At 59.8% G+C, this 23,064-nt stretch overlaps 1 protein-coding gene across 1 annotated transcript in view; it reads left to right on the top strand.

Moving 5' to 3' along the window:
• The window catches only part of BSN (bassoon presynaptic cytomatrix protein), a gene marked incomplete at its 5' end in the record, with an annotated part of 88,220 nt that extends 65,871 nt beyond the window's left edge, over window positions 1–22,349 (top strand). Inside the window, 12 exon segments of the mRNA XM_051627879.1 lie at window positions 6,711–6,923; window positions 6,925–7,167; window positions 8,247–12,704; window positions 12,706–14,889; window positions 15,620–17,560; window positions 17,562–17,730; window positions 18,025–18,761; window positions 19,090–19,183; window positions 19,305–19,448; window positions 19,637–19,691; window positions 19,779–19,875; window positions 20,403–22,349. Of these exon segments, the coding sequence (XP_051483839.1) occupies window positions 6,711–6,923; window positions 6,925–7,167; window positions 8,247–12,704; window positions 12,706–14,889; window positions 15,620–17,560; window positions 17,562–17,730; window positions 18,025–18,761; window positions 19,090–19,183; window positions 19,305–19,448; window positions 19,637–19,677 (10,224 nt within the window).
• Window positions 22,350–23,064: the final 715 nt, after the last annotated feature.

Genomic DNA, 23,064 nt, shown 5'->3' on the forward strand with positions numbered 1-23,064 from the left:
TTTAGGGGACAAAAGGCTCGATGGAGCAGTGGAACACCTTGTGTGAACATGCTTGTGTGAACATGCTTGTGCGCCCTGCTGGCCATGCACAGCCAGCTCTGCCTGTCCCTCAGCTCTCCAGGGCTGCCCCTGTCTGCCTGCTGCCTCCAGTCCCCCTTGGTCTCAGTCCCCTTCTGGTGCCAGAGCCACCTGAAACCTCTCTGGCCTCTTCCCACCACAGGTACGGTTCCAATGAGCATCTCCTGCCTCTGCTCCATCTTGCCTCCCAATCTCTGGCACATTTCCTCACCCTCGTCTCAAATCCCATCACTGCCTCAGCCTCCTAGGAGAGATAAGGGCTGGGGTGGAAGTAAAACCAGGCCTGTGATTATTTGCTGATGGCACACGAGGTTGGAAATGCCCTTTTTGAACATGCTGGGGTATGCTGGGGTTGAGACCACGGTGTTTATCCTCCTCTCCACAGGGCAGCAGTAGGAGTGGTGTAGGTTGGCACACTCCCCCTTGCCTCCAAAAACTAAATCCAGGTGATTCCGAAGGGCTCGAGAGAGCTGAGATATGAAAATGAGCTGAAAGTGAGGGGAACAGGGCACTCAGGCAGCAGCATCTGCAAAACGAAATGACTGAGCACCAGGGCTGGCCTGGCGAGGCTGCTGGCAGAGAGCAGCTTTGCCAAGGGATGGGAAGGGCCCAGGAGCAGTTAGAAGGTGAAAAACCTGCCAGCCAGACCCAAGGCACTGCCTGGGATGGGGCTGAAACAGCTGTGGCATCCCATGATCAAGCATGACTCAGTCCCTTGCCTCTAAAGCTGTGCTAAAGCCTGTTCCTGGCATGGCCAGAGCTGTGGGGTTCTCAGCAGGAGGCTGCTGGGCACCTGGGAGATTGGGGATATCTCCCCACACGTGCAGTGCTGCTGTGGGATGGGGCATGGAAGGTGGCTGGGTGTTAGGAGCCCTCCTAAATGAGAAGTTTCCTTCAAGTGGGGCTTGGATGAGGGCTTGAGAAGTGATTCGGTGAGGTTCTTGTTAATTTGGAACTTGATTCAGATACCAGAAGTGTTTTCCATATTTTCCAGGCACCCATCTGTCACAGTGATGAGCCCTGCACAGTACTTGTCAGCAAATAAATGAAATATTCTTGTGAGATTCACTGCATTTAATGCTGGGAGATGAGATATGGCTGGCGAGATACTCCTACCTCAGGCTGCTTATCTTACTTTGTACAGATTTTTGTCCTGGTGTTTTAATAGATACCATGTTGATTGTGTAAAATAATACCCTAGAACATAAATAACCAGGCAGAGTCCTAGGGAGCATATTGCGGGGAGCAGTTTGTGCTGTGATGAAGACCAGGACTGTGCATCTGCCAGAAGTTGGAGAGGTTGCAGGAAGGGTCTCAGGACTGACAGGGGCAGTGGGACTGGCAGCCAGGAGCTAACCAGGGAAGCTGGGAAGCCTTCCGGGAAGCCTATGGCACTGCCAGCTCCCTGCTGAGGCTCCGAGCTGCTCAGCAGGGGGCTCATGTGCAACCGTGATGCTGAAACTCGCTGACACCGTCGTTAAAAAAAAGCCCAGTGGCACTGGGGGATTCAGTGTTTAATTAACTTGCCAAGCGGTAACGTTGACCAAAATTATGTGGGGAGATTTCTATTTTACTTAATTACAGTCCTGTTGTCGCCCATTAGTAAATTAAAACAATTGCAGGGTAAAACCTGGCAGAGGTTGGCGAGCACTGGCCACCAGCCAAGCGGTGCTGGAGCTCAGGGGGAGCTGGGCGGTCCCCCCATGCAGGCGGATCCCCGGGGCTCGCTGTCCCCGTGTGTCCCCCTCAGCAGCTCCAGGGTTTCCCTGCCAGCCGGGATGCTGCCAGTTGTCCCTCTCCCCTGGAGAGCAGCAGCCATCAGCACGGCACTCGCTGTCCCTTCAGTGGAGCGTGTGGGAATTGCTGCCCCATCCTGCATCTCCCAGTGCCGCTTGTGTGGTGCACAATTAAAAACTGGGATCATCATTACCACTCAGATGTGATGCCTCGAATGAAGCCTCTTGGTTGCTGACCAGGGCTGCCCCACACCCTGGGCTCCATCCTGTCCCTGATGACCACAGGAACACCATTTCTCTCTCTGGAAACCTACTTTTTCCAGAATTATTCTGCAAATCCTGAAGTTTTTGAGACAGTGAAGGCTGGGAGCCCAAGGGGTCAGGGTAGTGACCTTCCCAGGGGTGTAAGCTGATAATCCACTGGTCTAGGCAGTCCCTGGTGCCTTTCCTCCACCCCAGCTGGCCACTTTCCAGCTCTTCTTCTCTTAAGACGAGATCTCAGGCGCGCTTTGGTTTCATCCCTCTCTTTAATTATTGATGCTTTTCTTTTGCCTGGAGCCCACTCTGCATCCCGCTGGCATTGCATGTGCCCCAGCTCCCCATTGCCTGTGCTCTGTGCAGCTAAAACCCCTGTGCCCACCACCATGGTCCCTTGGGCAGCAAACCTGGGGTTCCAGCAAGCTCCTACCCCCATCCTGATGGGGGCTGTGGTTTCCAGCAGCTTTAAGCAGGGAGGCTCAGAGAGGCACTGCCGTGCCTTTGCCGTAAGCTTCTTGCCCCACCCCAGCAACTGGTGCCCTGTCTCCTGGGCCGCCCAATGGTTGGGTCATGTAAAGCACTAAATACAGCCTAATTATTATTATCTTCATGGGATCTGGTTAATCTCGATGGGGATTTACAAGCTGTTGGCAAATCAGCCAGTCGTCAAATGTTTACATTTTTCTCAGGGCAGCTTAATCCCATTGGCCATGTTTGCTGCAAAATGCCTGTGGCCAAGTCACACAGGTAGGGATGCTGCTCCAGAGCCAATCCTTCTGAGAGGGAACAGAGGTGGGGCAGGATAACTGAACAATGACAAGCCTGCAGGACCAAGGCACAAGTCACTTGTCACCAGCACAGTGTGGATGCTGGTGCAGAGCTGTGAGGTGCCTCAGATGCAGCATCTTCACAGAGTCCCTGGGTTTTTAGCATCCTGCAACATGGCAGGTGTCAGTGCTGGTTTTGGTGGGGCTGCAGATGTCCCTTAAAGACAGGGACTGATAGCTTGCATAGGTTTGCCAGCAATGTTCCTGCTGGGTGGGGGTGGCTTTGCTTGCCTTCCACGGGCAGGATTTCTTGTCCCCCACCCCTGTCCCCATGCACATGTAGGAGCTCACAGCTTCTGCTGCTGGAGGGATTCACGGCAGCGAGGGCACAATTGCGCATGCTGGGCTGGCCATGACACACTCTCTGTTCCAGCATACACATGGCCCTGCCTGCTGGCCAAGCTGGAGGTTCTCCCACAGCTCAGCAAAATTCAGTTATCCCTTCGCTGGCTTTCTTCCATCCAAGGATGTCGCCATGTAGTGGTTTTCCACAGGGGTTCAGACTAAAGCACGGGGTGCTGGACTAGCAGAAAGAAAAGCCAGGAAGGGAAAATGCAGACTTCAAACTTCTCATCTTGGGTGTCTACTGAGGCTTGGCCAGCACTTCTCAGGGCTGGTGAAAGCTGAGGGCCAGCTCTGCCTGCAACCTTCCATGTTCCTGCCTTCTCCCTGTCCCCGAGCCTTTCTGCCTGCTGTGAAAGGCAAAGCAGCATCTCAGAGTGCAGCTCCATAATCTTTTTGGCAGGGCTATTTTTACTGGAGATTGTTCCCTTATCTGCTTCCCAGTGTGATTCCACGAAGAGTGGAGCTGTCACATATGTGAGAGCAGGATGGTGGGGTGAGCTGCTCAAACTGGGGCAGATGCCAGGAAGAATGGCTGCAGAGCCAAGGCTGGGAGGAACCTGAGGGAGGGTGCTTGGACCCACCTGCAGAGCCATCAGATCCCTGTGGCATAGGGCAGTCCTGTGTTTGCCCAGTCTTGGAGGACCCCTAAGCCTCATACAGGTGAGATGGCACCAGCAGGTCCCCTCTGCTGATGCCTGCCTTGTGCCATGGTGGTGCCCTTTGCCCACATGGACTTGGAGAGGTGACAGTGGAGGAGCATGGGGTCTCTGGTCCAGCCTCCAATATAGAGTAGGGCAGCCACCAACACTCGGGGCTTTGTACAGGAAAATCTTGAGCCCCCTCCAAGGATGCAGGCCCCACAGGAACTGTCCTAGGCTGCACTGCTGCCTCAGCAAAGGGCCTTTTCCTGGTGTCCACCTGAACATCTGCTTTTGCCAAGCATATACATCTGTACCTAGGTAAACCCATACAAAAGGAGGTGCTGAGCTTTTGGAGGGTGTCCTGCTATGGTGGTTGTCCCAGGAGGGCACTGGCCAGAGCCTGTGTGGCTCCTGCCTCTCCATGGGCACAAGTGCCACCTCCTTAGACAGGACCTCAGTGGCATTTAGCATCTGCAGCTGGCACTTGATGGCCAGTGTTGGCCTTCCACAGTCACCCTTGGCTTGAGTTTTGCCCATTCCCTCATCCAGAGCTTCCCAACCACCATGGTCTGGCAGGGTTGGCCATCATAAGCACAGGCAATGTCCCCTCCAGGGAGTGTGTTAAGGGCCTGGACAGGGCAGGCTGGCTTGTTCAAGTTGGGCTGAGCTTCTCTGGTTCCTGCAGGACCAAGCTGGGAGCTGGCACAATGGCACGGCAGAGGGGGACAGGCAGGAGCTGAGTTGAGCTCTGCCCTGGCACAGCCAGCTCATCCCCTCTGCATCACACCTCCCCCTCGCTGCTAGCATGGAGGTGGGGAGCTCTGGTGAAGAAAAATGGGATTCCTGAAAGAAAAACGAAAGGCCACGCATTTCCATGAGGCAGGGATTCAATTTGTGTCACGCAATCACATTTCCTTCTGCAGTCTGAAATAATTACACAGCGGAGCGGGACGAGGAGATCTGATTCAGAGGCACGGGAACAAGAGCAAGTTCTGAAATAAAAGAAGACAAATGAAATCATTAAGATATAATAGGCTGCACTTGCCCCTTAATTAGACTTTCTCTTTGATTAAGCGGTAATTAAATATTACCATGCTGAAAGGGATTCTTTTATGGCCCTCTGAAGCCCTAATGTATTCTGAAGATGTTTCTGTGCAGAGCAGGGGTTGCTGCCAGTGGTGAGGTGGGGGGAGTATGTTGTACACCTGCCTGTTCCCCACAGGAGAAGCCCCTCTTCTTCCTGGGGAGTTTGGGCAGGATGGTTGCTTCTGGTCCAAGGTGCAGCCTGAGCCCAGAAGTGTCCCTGGGGAAGTCCCACAGCTCCTGGCCACCATCAGCTGCAAAGCATTTCCAGCTTCTCACCAAAATGTGAGTGTGAGCTCCTGGGTGTTGGATGCAGGTGCCAAACATGTTATCCTGCTGCTGCCTCATAGGTGCAGTTTTTAGAGTTGTGGAATAGAATCACAGAATCATTTTGGTTGGAAAAGACCTTTAAGATCATTGAGTCCAACTGTTAACCCAGCACTGCCAAGGCCATCACCAAACCATGTCTCTGAGCACCACATCTACATGTCTTCTAAATTCCTCCAGGGATGGTGACTCAACCACCTCCCTAGACAGCCTGTTTCAGAGCCTGACAATCCTTTCAGTGAAGAATTTTTTCCTAATATCCAATCTAAACCTCTCCTGGTGCAACTTGAGTCTATTTCCTTGAGACCATTTTGGTGAACCTCATCTTCTACATGGAGACCATGACCTCTGTGGCCCCAGGAGATGCTGTTGGCTTGCAACCTTGGTCCCAGGCTGGTCCAGCTGAAGACCAAGACCATCTCTCCAACAGCATGGCAGCTCTCCTGGGGCCAGCCACCCCCTGAGTCTGGCCACCTCGAGCTTTGGGAGCAACAGATCAACAAAAGAGGACTCTGGGGTACAGGACTTGGAGCATATCAGGCTGTTTGCTGCAAAACCAAAAAGTTTTTACACGATGGAACATCAAAAGGGAAGGAAATGTCAGGCCCCTATTCCTGGACATTCATGGGTGGGTAAAAATAGCCCTTGGACAACCTGAGTGGGGAAAGTGCTTCTGATCCCTTAATGCAGAGCCCCTGCTGTAGTCCTGTGGGCTCTGCCACTCACAGCCCCGCGTGCAACCTGCTTTTTCCAGGTCATGAAACGATGGCTCTTGCTGAGAATTTCACTAGATGAGATTGTCTTATTCTCTTCCTGTACAGCATGTACTTTGGGTAATATCTTTGGGAGATTTTTGTGTACTTGTGTACCCAGTATTTTCTGATAACTTAGGAAAAAAAAAGACCCGAAAGTATTATGATTATGCTATTAAACCTTTATTGTATCAAGGAGAACAAATCAGAATGAGAGAGAAGCTGCGTGGAGCACCAGGAGTGTTAAGCCACGGTAGTGATCTGCCCTCAGTGTTTAATTTCACTTAATTTTCACTTGAAATATCAGTGAGACTGGAGATTAAAAGAGCTGGTGATGCTGAGGTGTCATGGGTGAGAGTGTGAAATCCCTTTGCTGTAGCCATGGTCCTTCTGGCTGAACATCACTGAGGTCTGGACAAGGCTAGGGGTGGGTTTAAGCTGGATGGTTGGTCTCTTCTTCCAGATGGTTTGTAGGGTACGGTTCCAACACCGCACCCTGGCCTGCTCAGCACCTGTCCTCTCCTAAGCTGGTTATTTGATTTGGGTGGGCTGAGTCCTTCGTACCATCACCATGGGTCCCATCAGCTGAACTTCTCGGAGAGTTCCCTGCTGGGACAAAGGTCCAGGAGTTTGAATAGAACTTATCCTTTCTCTGTTTTGCAGAAAAACGAATGGCTGTGCTTGAACTGCCAAACTCAGCGGCTGCTCGAAGGCAGCCTCGGCGACCCTGCCCCGATGCCGCTGCCCGCCCCAAAGCAGCCGCCCCCCGGCTCCCCGCGGCACCAGCCCCCGCCCGCAGCTCCGCAGCCCCGAGCGCCCGCGCCGGCACCCGCACCGGCACCCGCACCGCCGCCGGCAGCCCCGCAGCAGCAGCAGCAGCCCCCCCTCGCCTGCCAGGAGCCTGCGGGCTGCTGAGCAGAGCCGCACCCCCAGCCCTGCCCCGGCGGAGAAGAAGCCCCCGGTGCCAGCAGAAGAAAAGCCGCTGCCCAAAGCTGCCCCGAAGCCTTCCAGAGCTCCTGAGAGCACCGTGCTGAAGGGTAAGAGTGTGACCCCCAAACCAGAGGAGGAGAGCAAGGAGAGCCGGGCACCCCCCGAGGCACCTCGGGCGAAGGAGCAGGAGGTGAGCTCTGTGGGTGCGTCCAGCTCTGAGCGTTCCTGGGAATTGCATCCACCCTAGGGCTGGGCTGGCGCTGAGCCCTGTGCTCAGAAGTGGGAAGTTGTTCTGAGTCAGAGCAGAAGCAGTGTTGTAGGGGCCATTTGCCTCGGGAAATGGCCTTTGGGGAAAGGGTGAGCTCCACAAACTGCTGTCTCTGTACTTCTGAAGCACTTTGGAACTGCGCAGGCTCCAGAGCAGCATGCTGGTATTTGCCATCTCTTTATTACAGTTACATCAATTTGGGCATAATGCCCAGGTCATCTTTGGCTTTTGGATTTGTTTTAAAAGAATATAAGGGCAGTTTAATTTGTTGTTCAGTGGAAAACTGGTGTCAGAACATTGCATTCTGCAGCAGCGGGCATTTTTCAAGGCCCCAGTCCCACCTTTTTTAAAATTCAGTGCAATCTGAGGGGAGAGCTTGGCTGTGTTGGGATGTTTTTCCCCCATGAGTAACTAGCACAGCCAGTGCAGCCCCCTATGGAGAGGGGATGCAGCAGGAAGTCCCCACCAGCCAGGAGGGGATGGATGTCCCTGGGGAAGAGGCTCTGGAGGGTGTGGATGCCCCCAGGGGAGATGGTCCTCACATCACTGTCTGCTGGCACCTCCAAAACCAAGTAAGGTCTGTGGTGCCTCTGTGCTGCTGGGGTCTCAGGCCCTGCTGGTAGCATTGGGGCCAGGCACGATGGCACGTTCCCCACAGCTCAGAGGCTTGTCCCTGTGCTGCCTAATTGTAATGTCAATTAAAACAGCCTGTTTATTTCTGCTGGCATCTAATGAGGATCCTGGGGGCTGCTGTGCTTCTGAAGGCTGCTTTGCAGAGCTGTCAGTCAGGGAAATTAAAGTTCACTAAAAGGCAGCCACAGACAAATTGCTGATGAGCCACTGAGGGGGAGGACATAGGGTGGCCCCCAACCTTGGTGCTGGGCTGGCTTCCAGAGCTGCCCAGATCTTCTGCCTGCTCCCCAGGGAGGATTTGGAGGGAAGCACTGGGAAGCAGCTCTGGAGGTGCTCAGGTCTGACACTCTGCTCTCCCTCACCCACAGGATGGGAGCAAGCCTTACCTCCCGGACCTGTCCCGCAGCCCCCAGAGCCTGAGCGACACTGGCTACTCCTCTGATGGCATCTCCAGCTCACAGAGTGAGATCACTGGCCTGGTGCAGCAGGAGGAGGAGAAGCTGAGTGGCACTGGGCTGGCTGGGCAGAGCCCCCCCAGCCCCTCTGAGCTCACCAAGCTGGAGAGCAGCATGCGGCCCCTCCTGGAAGGCCGGGGTGCCCCACCAGAGACCACTGAGCGTGGCAAGGGTGGCCCAGAGTCACGGGAGGAGCAGCGGCAGCGACAGCGGCCACGGTACCTCTCCATCACCCCTGAAGCCTTCGACTCAGATGAGGAGCTAGAGGACATCCTAGAGGAGGATGAGGACTCACTGGAATGGGAGAACCAGCGGGAGCGGCGAGAGAGCGCGGAGTCTTCGGATGAGTTTGGCAGCAAGCTGCGGCACGACTACGTGGAAGACAGCAGTGAGGGGGGCTTCTCCCCGGTGCCCCCCCAGCCCAAGGGCCGGGAGGCAGAGGTGAGTGATGAGGAGTTCATGCGAAGGCAGATCCTGGAGATGAGCGCAGAGGAGGACAACCTCGAGGAGGAGGAGGAGGGCTACGGGCGCACCAAGTATGGTGGCCCCAAAGCTGGGCAGAAGGCCGAGGTGGAGAAGGGCAAAGAACCAGCGTCAGCCAAACGGCGCCTGCCACACGGCCCTGGCAGCCTGTACAAGGAGGAGAGGAAGGAGGTAGAGGCGGCAGAGGGCGAGGACTTGAGCACAACCCAGGGGGGCCTGCGGCGCTTCAAGACCATTGAGCTGAACAGCACAACTGGCTATGGGCGGGAGATGGAGATGGGCCAGGAGGCAGACACCAGCCTGGACAGGGAGCCTGAACTGGAGATGGAGAGCCTGACAGGCTCCCCCGAGGAGCGCTCCCGGGGTGAGTACTCCTCCACCCTGCCAGCCACGACACCCAGCTACACCTCGGGCACCTCGCCCACCTCCATCTCCTCCCTAGAGGAGGACAGCGACAGTAGCCCCAGCCGCCGGCAACGGCTGGAAGAGGTGAAGCAGCAGAGGAAGGCTCGCCACCGCTCACATGGCCCCTTGCTTCCCACCATTGAGGACTCGTCTGAGGAGGAGGAGCTGCGAGAGGAAGAGGAGCTGCTGCGGGAGCAGGAGAAGATGCGGGAGGTGGAGCAGCAGCGCATCCGGAGCACAGCACGCAAGACCAAGCGCGACAAGGAGGAGCTGAGGGCCCAGAGAAGGAGGGAACGCTCCAAAACCCCCCCCAGCAACCTCTCTCCCATCGAGGATGCCTCCCCTACTGAGGAGCTGCGGCAGGCAGCAGAGATGGAGGAGCTGCACCGCTCCTCCTGCTCTGAGTACTCACCCTCCATCGACTCCGAGGCTGAGAGCTTTGACGCTGTGACCTCCAAGCTGTACAAGTCAGGCAGTGAGTACAACCTGCCCACTTTCATGTCACTGTACTCCCCAACAGAGAAGGGGGAAAGTGGGAGCCAGCCTGCCAGCAAGCCTCTCAAGAGCGCTGAGGAAGCCTATGAGGAGATGATGAGGAAGGCAGAGATGATGCAGAAGCAGCAGGTCCAGCAGGCCCAGCCAGCTGTTTCCTACGGCAGCACCTACCAGCAGGTCGGCTACCGTGGCACCGAGAGCCAGAATGGCTTTGAATTCCAGTACACCGAGGAGTACCAGTACGATGGTGCCCCCATGCGCCCCTCCCAGCCCAGCTATCCGAGCACCCTGACGAAGGCAGGAGCAGTGTACCAGGAGATCCTGCAGACCTCCCAGAGCATCTCTAGGATGCACCGGTCCTCCTCCTTTGACCTGGCCCTCGAGCAGGGGGAGAAGGCAAAGGGGCAGGTGGAGGCATACCAGGAGAAGCACTTCCTCAACGCCGAGAGCGCCTATGCTGACCTGATGAAGCAGAATGGTGGCCCACTCACCCCTGGCACCAGCCCCACACAGCTCTCCGCTCCTGTCTCCTTTGCCACCTCCGACAGCAGGACAGGCAAGGTCATTCCTGACGTCCGGGTCACCCAGCATTTTGCAAAAGAGGGGCAAGACCTGGCCAAGAGCACCCCAGCAGCGCCCAGCCTGGCATCCAAGGCTGTCACCACTCCTTACACCTACAGCAAAGACAGCAAAGGTGCCATCACGGTGACAACAGAGGCGGGTGGCCCCGGGAGCATGGCACGGAGCTACAGCTCCCCAGCCCCAGATGCCCCATCAGTAGGCAGCAGAAGCTACAGTCCAGCAAAGAGCACCATCAGCTACGGCTCACAGACAGAGGACATCAGCAGAAGCAAGGCAGTGGTGGAGATCAGTGTGCAGACAGCCAGGGAGAAGGTCCCAGCTGTGAGCGACAGCAAGCCCCCGCTGCCCAAAACATACCCCTTCTTCAAGAGCTCCAGCCCTCCACTCTCGCCCACCTCCCCAACACAGAGTCCCACCCAAACAGCAAAGGCCACAGCAGAATTTTCCACACAGACGCAGAGCCCCCTCCTCCCTTATGAGGGTCCCACCACTGGCGCCTCTTCCCCCATGGTGGCACAGGGGACGCAGACACCGCACCGGGCAGGCTCACAGCGCCTGACCCGGCAGCCCTCCTCGCAGGATGCCCCTTTCATGCTGATCACGCTGGCAGCCGATGCAGCCAGCCAGACCAAGCCGGTCAGCTCCAGCTCCCCGACATCCCCCACCTCGTCCCCCACCCGGCCCAGCCAGCAGCTGCTAGCGCACGGCTACAGCCAAGTGCCAGAGCCAGAGCAGCCACCAGGCACCTACATCAGGGCACAGCCGGTGAAGGAGCACACCCAGAAGGCACCCGCCGTGACTTCAGCTGCTGACAGCATCGCAGGGCTGTACAGCTGGGGAGCACTCCCCGCAGAAAACATCTCCCTCTGCCGCATCTCCTCCATCCCTGGCACATCCCGAGTGGAGCCGGGGCCCAAGGCGCCAAGCACTAATGCCGTGGACTTACGGACAGCGCTGAAGTCCGCCCCCATCATCATAACAGACCAAGGCATGGATCTCACCTCCTTGGCTACCGAAGCCAGGAAGTACTGCCTGACCTTGGACCACATCCCAAGCCGGCAGTCCACAGCCATCCAGCCCTTGATCATCAACCTCAATGCCCAGGAGCAGCCCCATGCCATCATTGCGGCAGCCAGCACTGCTGGCCTGGCCATCGCCTCCCCCATGCTCCTCTCACAGGCCAAGCAGCCCGTGGTCTATGGAGACCCTTTCCAAAGCCGGGTGGACTTTGGGCAAGGTACTGGGAGCCCAGTGTGCTTGGCACAGGTAAAGCAAGTGGAGCAGGGTGTCCAGACAGCTGCTGTGAGAGCCAGTGGGGCATCCAGTGGCAAGCCTGAGCCTGCCCCCCTGCCCCAAGCCAAGTTTGCGAGGTATGGCGTGCCAGGCCAGATGGTGAAGAAGGACATGCTCATCTCACAGACTGGGGGGGCACAGAACATTGGTGGTCTCCCACAGACCTTCCCACCAGAGCCAGGCTCGGAGCTGTACCGGGCAGTGCCAGTGGAGCTGAAGAGCCAGAGCCCTCTCCTTGCCCTGGGTGGCAAGAAGTCCCAGGTGATGATGGTGCAGATGGAGGAGGCAGCTGGCCCAGTGACCAAAGTGCTGAAGGAGGAGCCACCACCCAATGTGCTGGACCTCACAGGTGTGAAGCCAGAGAGCCAGGTGGCCTGCTGTGACGTGGTCTACAAGTTCCCCTTTGGTGGTAGCTGCACCGGCACTTTCAACCCCACCTCCAAAATGCCAGAGAAGAAAGCCGGGGAGGCAGCAGCACCTGGCCGGAAACCCAGTGGGCCCCTCTACAGCAGCAGAGAGCCAGAGCTGCCAGAGACCTTCCCTTACCAGGAGCAGCCAGCCCCAGCACCCTCGCTCTATGAGGAGCAGAAGTTTTACCCCACTGGCACCTTTGGCCGCCTCTACTCCTCCATGTCAGACACAAACCTCTCTGAAATTGGGATGAGCTACTACCCCATGAAGGGGGATCAGCCCTTCCACTCCCCAGCGGGTGATGCCGCCGTGGACCTCAGCACCATGAAGCACTCCTACAGTGTGGGCTTTGCTGAGGGGGGTTACCTGGGCCAGGGACTGCAGTATGGCTCCTTCTCTGACCTCCGCCAGCCAGCAGAGCTGCTGGGCCACCCACTCCCCATGCGGAGGTACAGCTCAGTCTCCAACATCTACTCTGACTACCGCTTCTCACCTCGAGGGGACCTGACCAGCTTCCAGGAGTCTAGCCTGGCCCACTACAGTGCCACCACAGCGCGTGAGATCAGCCGCATGTGTGCTGCCCTCAACTCTATGGACCAGTACGGGGGCCGGCACACCAACGGTCCTGACCTGCTGTCCTACGGCCCCAGCTCCGGGCCAGGAGGTGCAGGGGGAGTGGCGGCTCAGCAGCAAGGCCCTGCCCCCCCCCAAACCCAGTGGGATGTACAACCCCACCTTCCCTGAGGGGCGGCAGGGCTTGGGCAGCCTAGCACAGTACAATGTCCCCGGAGTCCGCCTGGGGACTGTCCGGCAGATGTTCCCATCCACCGCCACGGTGCGGGCCGCTGATGGCATGATCTACTCCACCATCAACACGCCCATTGCTTCCACACTGCCCATCACCACCCAGCCAGCCTCAGTGCTGCGGCCCATGCTGCGCGGCCTCTACAGACCCTACGGTCCGGGTGGTGTGGCGGCCGTCCCACTGGCCAGCCTGGCCAGGCTGCCAGTTGTCACTCCCCGTGTCCCACTGGCAGCACAGGGCCTCTACCGCTACCCAGCCCCCGGCCGGCCAGCCCCAGCGGCCTCACTGATGGAGACACCGGTCTACCTGGGCAAGGCCGTCAGCACGGCACCTGCAGCAGTGGGCACTGCTCCTGCTCCCAAAGCCTCTGCTACCCCCACTGCCCCCACAGGTGGCTTGCAGCGAGCGGAGCCAGCGGGAGCCGCTCCCCGAGCTGAGGGTCCGGCAGCACCGGCAGCACCAGCAGCCAGCAAGGAGGGTGGGCAGGCAGCCGTGGTGCCCAAGCCAGTGCCAGACGGGGCTCAGCGGGAGGAGCGGGAGCGGGAGGAGGAACGGCAGCGCAAGCAGCAGGAGCACGTGCTGCAGCTGGAGCGGGAGCGCGTGGAGCTGGAGAAGCTGCGGCAGCTGCGGCTGCAGGAGGAACTGGAGCGGGAGCGTGCAGAGCTGCAGCGGCACCGGGAGAAGGAGCAGCTGCTGGTGCAGCGGGAGCTGCAAGAGCTACAATGCATCAAGCAGCAGGTGCTGCAGCAGCAGCAGGAGGAGCGGCATGCACAGCTGGCACTGCAGCGGGAGCAGCTTGCCCAGCAGCGCCTGCAGCTTGAGCACATCCACCAACTCCAGCACCAGCTGCAGCAACAGCTGGAGGAGCAGAAGCGACAGAAGAGCACCTTCCCCGAGCCCACTGCCCAACCACCCGAGGGGCCTGCTGAGGTGCCACGGGGACCACCGCGCAATGGGCAGGCCTGGCCCCCACAGAGCCAGGGACCGCCAGAGGGGCCTCCTGGCTCCCGGTACCCCACACCACAGCGTCCACTCAGCAGCTCAGCCTCCGACATGTCACTGCAAGTTGAGGAGCCCTGGGAGCCCAGCCGAGGCATCAAGAAGAGGAACTCGATGCCACGGCTGCGGGACGCCTATGAGAAGGAGGTGACGCGGGAGGCCATTGCAGCAAGGAAGATGGCAGACAGCAGCGTGCAGACGGATGAGGAGGACGGTGAGGAGCGGTACCTGCTGTCGCGGCGGCGGCGGACGCGGCGCAGCGCTGACTGCAGCGTGCAGACAGATGAGGAGGACAGCGGGGAGTGGGAGCAGCCCGTGCGCCGCCGGCGCTCTCGGCCCTCCCGGCACGCTGAGGCTGGCGCTGAAGGCAAGGCAGAGGGGACGGCCCGTGCCATGGCCAGCGTGGGCATCCAGACCATCAGCGACTGCTCAGTGCAGACAGAGCCTGACCAGCTCCTCCGCGTGTCCCCTTCCATCCACATCACCACCCACGACCCCCGGGTGGAGATCGTCAAGTACATCTCAGCCCCAGAGAAGACGCAGAGGGGTGAGAGCTTGGCCTGCCAGACAGAGCCAGAGCCAGCCCCCCAGCCTGGTATCGTGGTCCCCCAGCTGACAGTGCCCACCACCATTACACCCTACTCCACCAACATCCAGATGGTGAGCACGGGCCCCCTGGACCCTCATGCTGTCCGGCAGCAGACCCTGGGCAAGTTCGAGAAGAAGAAACCGGATCCCCTGGAAATTGGCTACCAGTCCCATCTGCCAGCTGAGTCCCTCTCGCAGCTGGTGACCCGCCAGCCACCCCGCTCTCCCCAGGTCCTCTACTCACCCGTCTCTCCCCTCTCCCCCCATCGCCTCTTGGAGTCCTCCTTTGCCACCAGCGAGCGGCTGAACAAGGCTCACGTCCCCCCACAGAAGCACTTCACCACAGACTCAGCCCAGCGCCATCAGACACTGCCGCGCCCCATCAAGACCATGCAGCGCTCCCTCTCCGACCCCAAGCCCATCAGCCCCACCGCTGAGGAGGCTGGCAAAGACAGGTTCTCCCTCTACCAGCACCCGCTGCTTCCCGGCACCCAGGTATGTCAGTGTGGAGAACAGGCTTTTCCTCAGGGAACAGCCCCAGGAGGCACCTCAGGATGTTTCAGTTTCATTAGTGCTGCGACAATTAATATTTTAAAGGGCTGCGGATGGCAGCTGGCGGGCACAGATACAAGCAGCGAAGCTGGCAGCCAGAGGGAGGGCCCAGAGCTCCCCTGGCAGCAGGCAGGAGTTGCTGCTGGGTGACAGCATCAAGGCTGTCCCCTGTCCCCTGCCACAACCAGATCCCTCTCCTCTCCCAAGGAGCTGCCATGCATTACTCCATTTGGAGTTGCAGCAGCTCTTGCTCCAACCTTCACCCCCCCCAGATGGTGGTTGCCTTGGGCAGCCACGCACCCTGCAAAGAGCTCCAGGGGGAGCAATTCCTAGGGCAATTCCCAGCCTGGCCTCTCCCTCAAGCTATGCTGCCAAGGGCCCGAGGACAGAAAGCAGTTTTTGCAGCAGGCAGCAGCGTGCAGGCGGCCGGCCCAGCACTTGGCCAACTGCCACCCCCGGTAATTACTCACAGAAAGCAGCCCTGCCTGTTACTTCCATCCTATTTATCAGGCTTTTACATAAACGCTGCTTCCTTGGTGTGTGGGGAGACACGTGCACAGCGGTCTGCCTCACTGTAACCCTGGGGCATGGGAGGAGCTCTGGGTACACAGGGTGGGGGGGCACAGGCAGACACCCACCCACACCCCTGACCTGCTGTCCCTTGGCTTTGTAGGTGGGGGCACTGCAGTCGAGCCCGCTGGCGCGCAAGGTAAAGCGGACACTGCCCAGCCCACCGCCTGAGGAACCCCACGTCCCCCTAGCCAGCCCAGCCACCTCCCAGCTCTACCTGAGCAGCCTGGCCACCAAGACCACCGCGCCAGTCACCAAGGCCAGCCTGCTGAAGGAGCTGGACCGTGACCTGAAGTTGGTGGAGCATGAGGCCACCAAGCTGCGGAAGAAGCAGGCAGAGCTGGATGAGGAGGAGAAGGAGATCGATGCCAAGTTGAAGTACCTGGAACTGGGCATCACCCAGCGCAAGGAGTCACTGCTGAAGGAGCGGGGCCACCCCTACCTGCGCTGCCCTGGGGACCGCCGCGACTACCTGTCCGACAGCGAGCTGCACAGCCTGCGCCTCGCCACCTACGAGGGAGCTGGCCTGCACCCCACGCCTGCTGGGCAGTACCCTGACTTTGCCACTGCCACCGCCGCCTCCTACGGCGCCTACCCCTACCCAGCCCCACCGGGCCCCACCGCCTTCCCACCAGCACGCCTGCAGCCCCCCCAGTACCCTGCAGCCAGCACGACTCAGGATGGCTTGCCGGCAGCCCCGCTGTCTGCCTTCACCTCACCTGGCACCTTCGCAGCCCCCAGCACTGCATACCCGGACCTGGGCACCCCAGGCCAGCCAGGCTTCCGGCCCCAAAACCCCTACCAAGCCCCCATTACCTTCACTGGGGTGGCCAGTGTGCCAGCAGCACAGCCCACCCTCTTCCAGACCCCAGCAGACGTAGCTGGCGGGCACCAGAAGCCACGGCAGACCTCGCTGGCTGACCTGGAGCAGAAGATCCCCACCAACTACGAGGTCATCAGTTCAGCCACCAGCTCCTCCACCATTCCTGATGTCACCTTCAGTGCCACAACAGCAACCAGTGGCTACGAGCAGTACAAGGCGCCCGAGGCCCGGCCAGCCGAGAGAGCCGGTGCAGCACAGGGCCCCTCAGCTAGCTTCTCCTCCGAGTCCCTCTACACCAACCTGGAGCAGAACATCCCCCGTAACTACGTGATGATTGAGGACATCAGCGAGCTCACCAAGGAGAGCCCGGTAGTGGAGGGGCAGAAATCGGAGCCGGCAGGCACAGGCACTGACATTCGCCACGGCAGAGAGAAAAGCGACCTGGGGGATGCTGAGGGCTCCAGCAGGCCCTGCTGCTACACCAAAGCTGAGGAGGAGTCTGAGGAAGACATCTATGACCACCATGGCTCTGACTATCGAGGAAAGAACAGCTACCACCGGGGCATGGAAAGCAATGGCAGGGTGTCAGGGAGCTCCACCGGCTCATCCTACTACTATGGGGATAGTGACTACCGGCACTCCTCACGGGCAGACAAGCATGGCTCTGGCGTGGCACTGCCAAAGCATTCCTCCAAGAATCTGGCACCTGCCGTTGTCTCCTCAAAGCGCAGCAAGCACAGGAAGCAGGGCATGGAGCAGAAGATCTCCAAGTTCTCCCCAATTGAAGAAGCCAAAGATGTGGAGTCGGACCTGGCCTCCTATGCAGTGACAACCTCAGTTGGCAGCAGCAATGTGGCTTCCAGGGCCAAGAAGCTGCAGGATGAGATCACGTATGGCCTGAAGAAGAATGTCTACGAGCAGCAGAAGTACTATGGTGTTTCCAGCCGGGATCTGGTGGACGAGGAAGAGCGGGTCTACTCCACAAGCAGCAGGACCCGCTCCTCTGTCTATGGGGTGGAAAAGTCCTCTGGCCGGGAGGTGGGCGGCCGGAGCAAGTCCTACGAGCGGGAGGTTATAGAGCGCTCCCAGAAAGGCAGTTCCAAGCCCTCATCCCTTGGCATGAGCCAGAGCCGTGGGCGAGCTCCCATCCGCACACAGCCCTCGGAGGAGGAGAGCCCTGTCAGCCCCCTGGGGAAGGTGGTGGGAGGGACGCGCGCTGTGGGGGGGGCCTGGCCCTCAGTCGGCGGGGGACCCCTGCTCACAGTTCTGCTCCAGCCACTCGTTGCCTGATGTGCAAGAGCACATCAAAGACGTGCCAAGGAGTCACTCGTACAAGCACGAGGAGGGCTACGGCATGGACGATGCCCATTGCGTTGTCTCGGACAGTGAAGGTAACGGCTCCCTGTGGTGATCACCCCAGAGCATGGCTTCCCGGGGCATGCCTGTCTGCTCGTACGCAGAGACACTCTCACTGCCTCAGTTTGCTTGACACGTGCCTTCCTCCCCCTGCCCCGGGTGTTCGGTGTTAGCCGGTCCCACGTGGTGCCCTGCCGTGCCGCGTCCCATCCCCGCGGGCTGTTCCCCGCACGCGTGCCCGCTGCTTGCCTCTCCCACCTCATTGCATGGCTTCCGCCCGGGCGGCCTCGAGTGAGCGACTGACTGTGGTTTGTTTTTGGTTTCTGAAGCCTATCATTTGGGTCAGGAGGAGACAGACTGGTTTGATAAGCCCAGGGAGGCACGGGCGGAGAGGGTCAGGCACTACGGTGGCCACTCTTCCTCGCAGAAGAGACCCCCAGTTAAGCACACCTATCATGACTACGACGAGCCCCCCGATGAGGACCCGTGGCAGCACGATGACTACCCCCAGCACCGCGAGCACCGGCACCACGGGGAGTATGGGCGCCACACTGGCACCTCCCGGCACGCTGGTGACGAGCCCCCACGTCGCTCATCCAAGCAGCACCCACGGGAGTCCAGCCGCCACGAGTCCCGCAGCCATGGGCCACCGGCCACTTCCAAAAAGGCACAACAGCCCGAGCCCCGAGCACCCTATGGACCCAGCTCCTCGGAATACACCCCATCGTCCCGCTCCGCTGCTCACCACCATGGTGCTGAGCCCCCCAAGACACAGAAGCCCACCCAGCCTCATGGGTCGGCCACCCCTGCGCCGAAGCCAGAGCCCCTTGCACACCCGCAGCAGCCGGCAGGCAGGCAGCAGCAGGCAGGGCAGCAGGCAGCGCGGCAGCAGCCGGCAGCACGGCAGACTGTGCAGCCGGCGGGCTCAGCACAGCCTGAGGCCAGGGGCAGGGCACAGGGACCCCCATCGTCCCGGCCACCACAGCAGCAGCCAGGGCCAGCTCAGGCAGCAGGGAAGGCACCGGCCATGCACCATGCGCAGCCAGGCGGGCACCCAACACCGGTGGTAAGTACAGGCTTGGCCAGCGCGTCTGCCTTCCTGCCCCCAGGACCAGCCTGGCTGGCCATGGCCAGGGACTGGCAGGGGAAGGGTTGGGGATGGGAGCTTTGGGACAAAGCCTATCCCACTCATGTGCCCACCAGACCACCCCTGGGTGTCATGGGAGCAGCCAGTCCCTTGAGGGGACATCCCTTGTGCCCTGGATGACTCCCTTCCTCTTTTGGGGCTGTGGAGCAGGGGTTGGGAGTTTTGGCGTCACACCCCCAGCCAGAGCCACCTCCAGAGGATGCTCTGCTGGGAGGGCCAGCCCTGAGAGCTGTTTTTTCCATTCCAGCCAAAAGCAGAGCAGACGGACACACCCAAACCCACAGTGAAAGTGCCACAGCAGCCGGGGAGAGCGCCATCGGCACAGCCTCTGGGAGCAGCAGGTCAGTCAGCCCAGTGCACGGCGCCGTATCCCCCGTGCTGGCTGCCGGGCACCCCAGGGGCTCGGCTGAGCCACCCCAGCTGTCCTGTCCCCTCCTAACAATGGCTTTGTTTGTCCCCCAGCAGACAGCAAGGCTGGTCCAAAAGTGGCTGGGCCGCGTGGTCCTGCTGGCCCAGCCACAGGACAGCCCGGAGCAGAAGGAGAGAGTGTTTTCTCCAAAATCCTGCCGGGGGGGGCAGCGGAACAAGCAGGCAAACTGACTGAAGGTGAGGGCTGCTGCCAGAGACGGGGTGGGGGTGGTGGTGAGACAGGGTTGGGTGAGTAGGGGTGGCTGGGAGCAGCCAGTGGGATGGGGTGCTGCCACAGTCTGGGGCAAAAGCAGCAACTGAGGTCTGGGGATGAGCGGTGCCAGGGTGGCTGTGACATGCTGATGCTTCTCCTGACTTTCCTGCAGCGGTGTCGGCTTTTGGCAAGAAGTTCACTTCGTTCTGGTGAGAGAACGGCACAAGGTGAGTGCAGTCAGCACCAGGCGCTGTGCTGCAGGCTGTCCCTGCTCCCACTGTGTCTGACAACTTCCCTCTCCTTTCCACCACAAGGAGTTTGGGAAGCGAATGGAGATTGAGTTGTTGCAGTGGAAAAACCTATGAAGAACCCAGTGAATTTAGCACACGGCGCTGGACTCTGGGTATAACGGTGAGTGCCCTGGGGCAGAACTACACGCTGGTCTCCTCCACCACACTGATCCCCTCCATTGCACCAGTCCCCTCCACCATGCCATCCCTGGGGCTCCCACCGCACCTCTGTCCCCTTTGACACCCACTGAGCCCTGCCTTCTGCATTCCCAGCCCTCAGGGTGAGCAGGACACAGTGCAACCCCATCCCCTTCCCTCTGGGCCACTCATTCCCATCCTCATGGCTGAGCACCGACCCCAAGCCAAAGCGTGGGGTTTGGCCTTGTTCCCTGGTCTCAGCAGAGCCGCGTGGGCCGATGCCATGTGGATGCTGGTGCAGACCCTGGGTTTGCAGGGAAGGTTTGGGCAGCCCAAGCTCTGCTCTGGGAGCTTGTCCAGTGCGGGGGTGGCAGCAGCTGCTCAGCCGGCAGTGCCTCTTGGCTCCCCTCCGCCCCTTCGCTCGGGCTGGCGCTGCGGCTCGGTGGGGTCCCCTCCACAGGGTAATCACCACTCAGGCTAATGCCTCTCTCCTTCTGTTTCTGTCACAAGCTTTTGAAAGTAGGGCGATCCCTGGATGCTGGACCAAACAGCGGCCGAGCGGGGCCCAGCGGATGCCCTGGGGTGGACGAGCAGCTCCAGCATGGCAGGCGGCAAGCCCTGGCACTGGATGGGCAGACGGACCCTCTGCCCCTGTGGCTGCCCCAAGTGAATGGGCCTGATCCAGACCATTGGGTCAGGCCCCGTAGGTGGGCCATGGCCCTTTCTTAAGATTATACGCAGAGTTGCTCCCTCTGAACCCCAGCTCTAGCCTCTTCATAGGTTTTTCCCCTCACAAGCCGAGGGCTGGGCGCTGTGGGCGCCGCTTCCTCCTTCCCAACCCTGCCTGCCCCACTGGGGTCATCCCCGCACCCCTGCACTGCGGCCTGCTCCTGGCCCCACTGGGGAGCCCCCGCAGCGCCTCAGCTAGGACCTAACACTGTTTTCACTACCGAACTACGAGGCCATAGGACTCTGACAGGCAGCGCGGCGTCCCGGCACGTGGCGCCGCCCCGAAGCCATTGGAAGCATCGACAGGGCCGCGCTGGCCCTCGCCACACAGCCAGCGCACCCGCCGCCGGGCACCCCTTTTCTTTCAAGAACAGCCTTAATCATCCCACTTTGATTTCTGTGTATACCTCATCCACACCAGGGGGGGGCACGGGGCATCGTCAGGGGGGAGGAGTGTCCTTTTTTCTCAGTTTCTCTGGGTTCATTTTATTTTGAGTTGGGGTTTTTGGTTTTGGGTTTTTTTTAAACTTTATACCAAATCCTCTTCCCTCTTTGCTTTGTGCGATGAGTTAGCACACGGGCTGTCGTCTGTAGAAGCAATAGAGTGCAGGAGGCTACAAAAGAGCACAAATCCCATGGAACAAGATCAGGAGAGCTTTGCCTCTGGCAGTATCCTTCCTCTTACTGTGCAATCCAAGTCCTTCTCAAGCCATTTCGTGGGGACACGGGGACGGCTGGCGTGGCAGCTGGTGGCCAAAGCCCGCTCGCCCTGCCAGGAGGGGATTCCCGGGGAGGGGGAGGCAGACCAAGGAGGGGGCTTGCCAGCATACGGCCCACACCCCGCCGCCTCCCCACACCGGTGGCACCCCCCCAGTGTCCCCCGCGGCAGGCGGCAGCCGCCCTCTCGCCCGCCTGATGTTCTATGCAACGAAATAACACGACTCCAGAACAAGACCTGTGAATAGCTACTCGGTTCAATGTTGCACCTAAGGGTTTCATCGCAATGCCTGCCGCCGAGCGACCCCGTAATTCCTCTTTATCGACCACCCGTGCGTATGAATTCATGGCATGTTCGACCCACGGAGGGCCACTTTGCCAAAGGGCAGCCCTAGCGCCCATGACCATCTGTCTCGTCGTAGAGCATGGCTTGCTACTTCTCTGCACGGTTCCACCCACCTTTCAGTGCTTGCCGTTCTTTGCCTGGACTTTCTTTTTTTCTTTTCCATCGGTCCATTGCTGTACTGAAAGCTCTGAGCAGATTTATGCACTTGTTATTGGGGACCTGGTCACCGTGGGACACCTATGCCCCATGGCAGGTCCCTCACCAGGGGCTCTGCCTGTGCCCAAGGCTGGGGGAGAGGCCGACAGCTGTGGGACAGGGGGAAACGCAGCACAGAGGAGACCCCTGGCCCTACGCACACCTGCTCCCTCTCCCTGCCGATGACAAGTGCGTAGCCTGAGGGTGCCTCCTCCCGGCCCCCGCCGCTCCTTGTGCTGTAAATACTTGTACAGTGTGTAAATCACATGCGGGATCAAGACCTCCGCCAGGGCCTGTCTCGCCACCCGAGCACATTTGCCACCTCGCCTTCGCACCCCCAGGGATGTGTAGCCCACCCCGCCAGGGCCCCACCCAAACCGCACCAGTCTGCCGGGAGGGGTGGGGGGACAGTGGGTGCGGAGACGAAGGGCTGAGCGCGGCCAGGCGCCATTTCCAGCGGTCAGTGCGGTGCCGGGTGCGCTCCCTCTGAACATTGTGACGGTGTGCGTGTCTGCTGTGCTCTGTGCCACCTGTAGTGACCCTGTACCGTGCTGTACCGTGCCGTGCCGTACCACCCCTGCCGCTGTGTCGTGACTCCCTCCCAGAAGCTGCCCCCTCACCAGGTGTTTCTGTGGGAACAGAATAAAAAGGACTTGACACAAACCACAGAGTGGCCCAAATTCCTGCCTGCCTGCAGCAAGGGGGAGCAAGTGGGATCTGGACCCCCACCCCAATGGGTGCAACCAGGCTGGGTTGGCACCACACCTGGCCCATATCTGAGGCTGCTGGGCGGGGGAATCCCTGTGGCCTTCAAGGGCCTGATGCTCCCACCCTTGCAGGGCTGCTGGGCTGAATGGTCCCTATGGACTCCAAGGGGCTTATCCTTCAACACCAGGGGCTGCTTTTGTGGGGCGTCCCTGTGGGGCCCAATCCCTCCCACACTGGGGGATGCTGGGCAGGGGTCTTTATGGGCTCCAAGGGCCTGATCCTACACACATATCCGGGGCTGCTGGTCTGGGGGGTCCCTGTGGGCACCAAGCACCTGAGCCCCTGCACACAGAGCCCCTGTGCTGCAGCCACCTGCTGGGAAACAACTCCGGGGCGGCCAGGGGCTGCCGGACCGCGCCTTGACCCCTGGCTACGGCTTCCAAGGCGCCCGCGGATGAACCGGTGTCTCTGGGCCGG

The sequence above is a fragment of the Apus apus genome, chromosome 9 (assembly GCF_020740795.1).
Source record: "Apus apus isolate bApuApu2 chromosome 9, bApuApu2.pri.cur, whole genome shotgun sequence".
Classification (NCBI taxonomy): Eukaryota; Metazoa; Chordata; class Aves; order Apodiformes; family Apodidae; genus Apus; species Apus apus.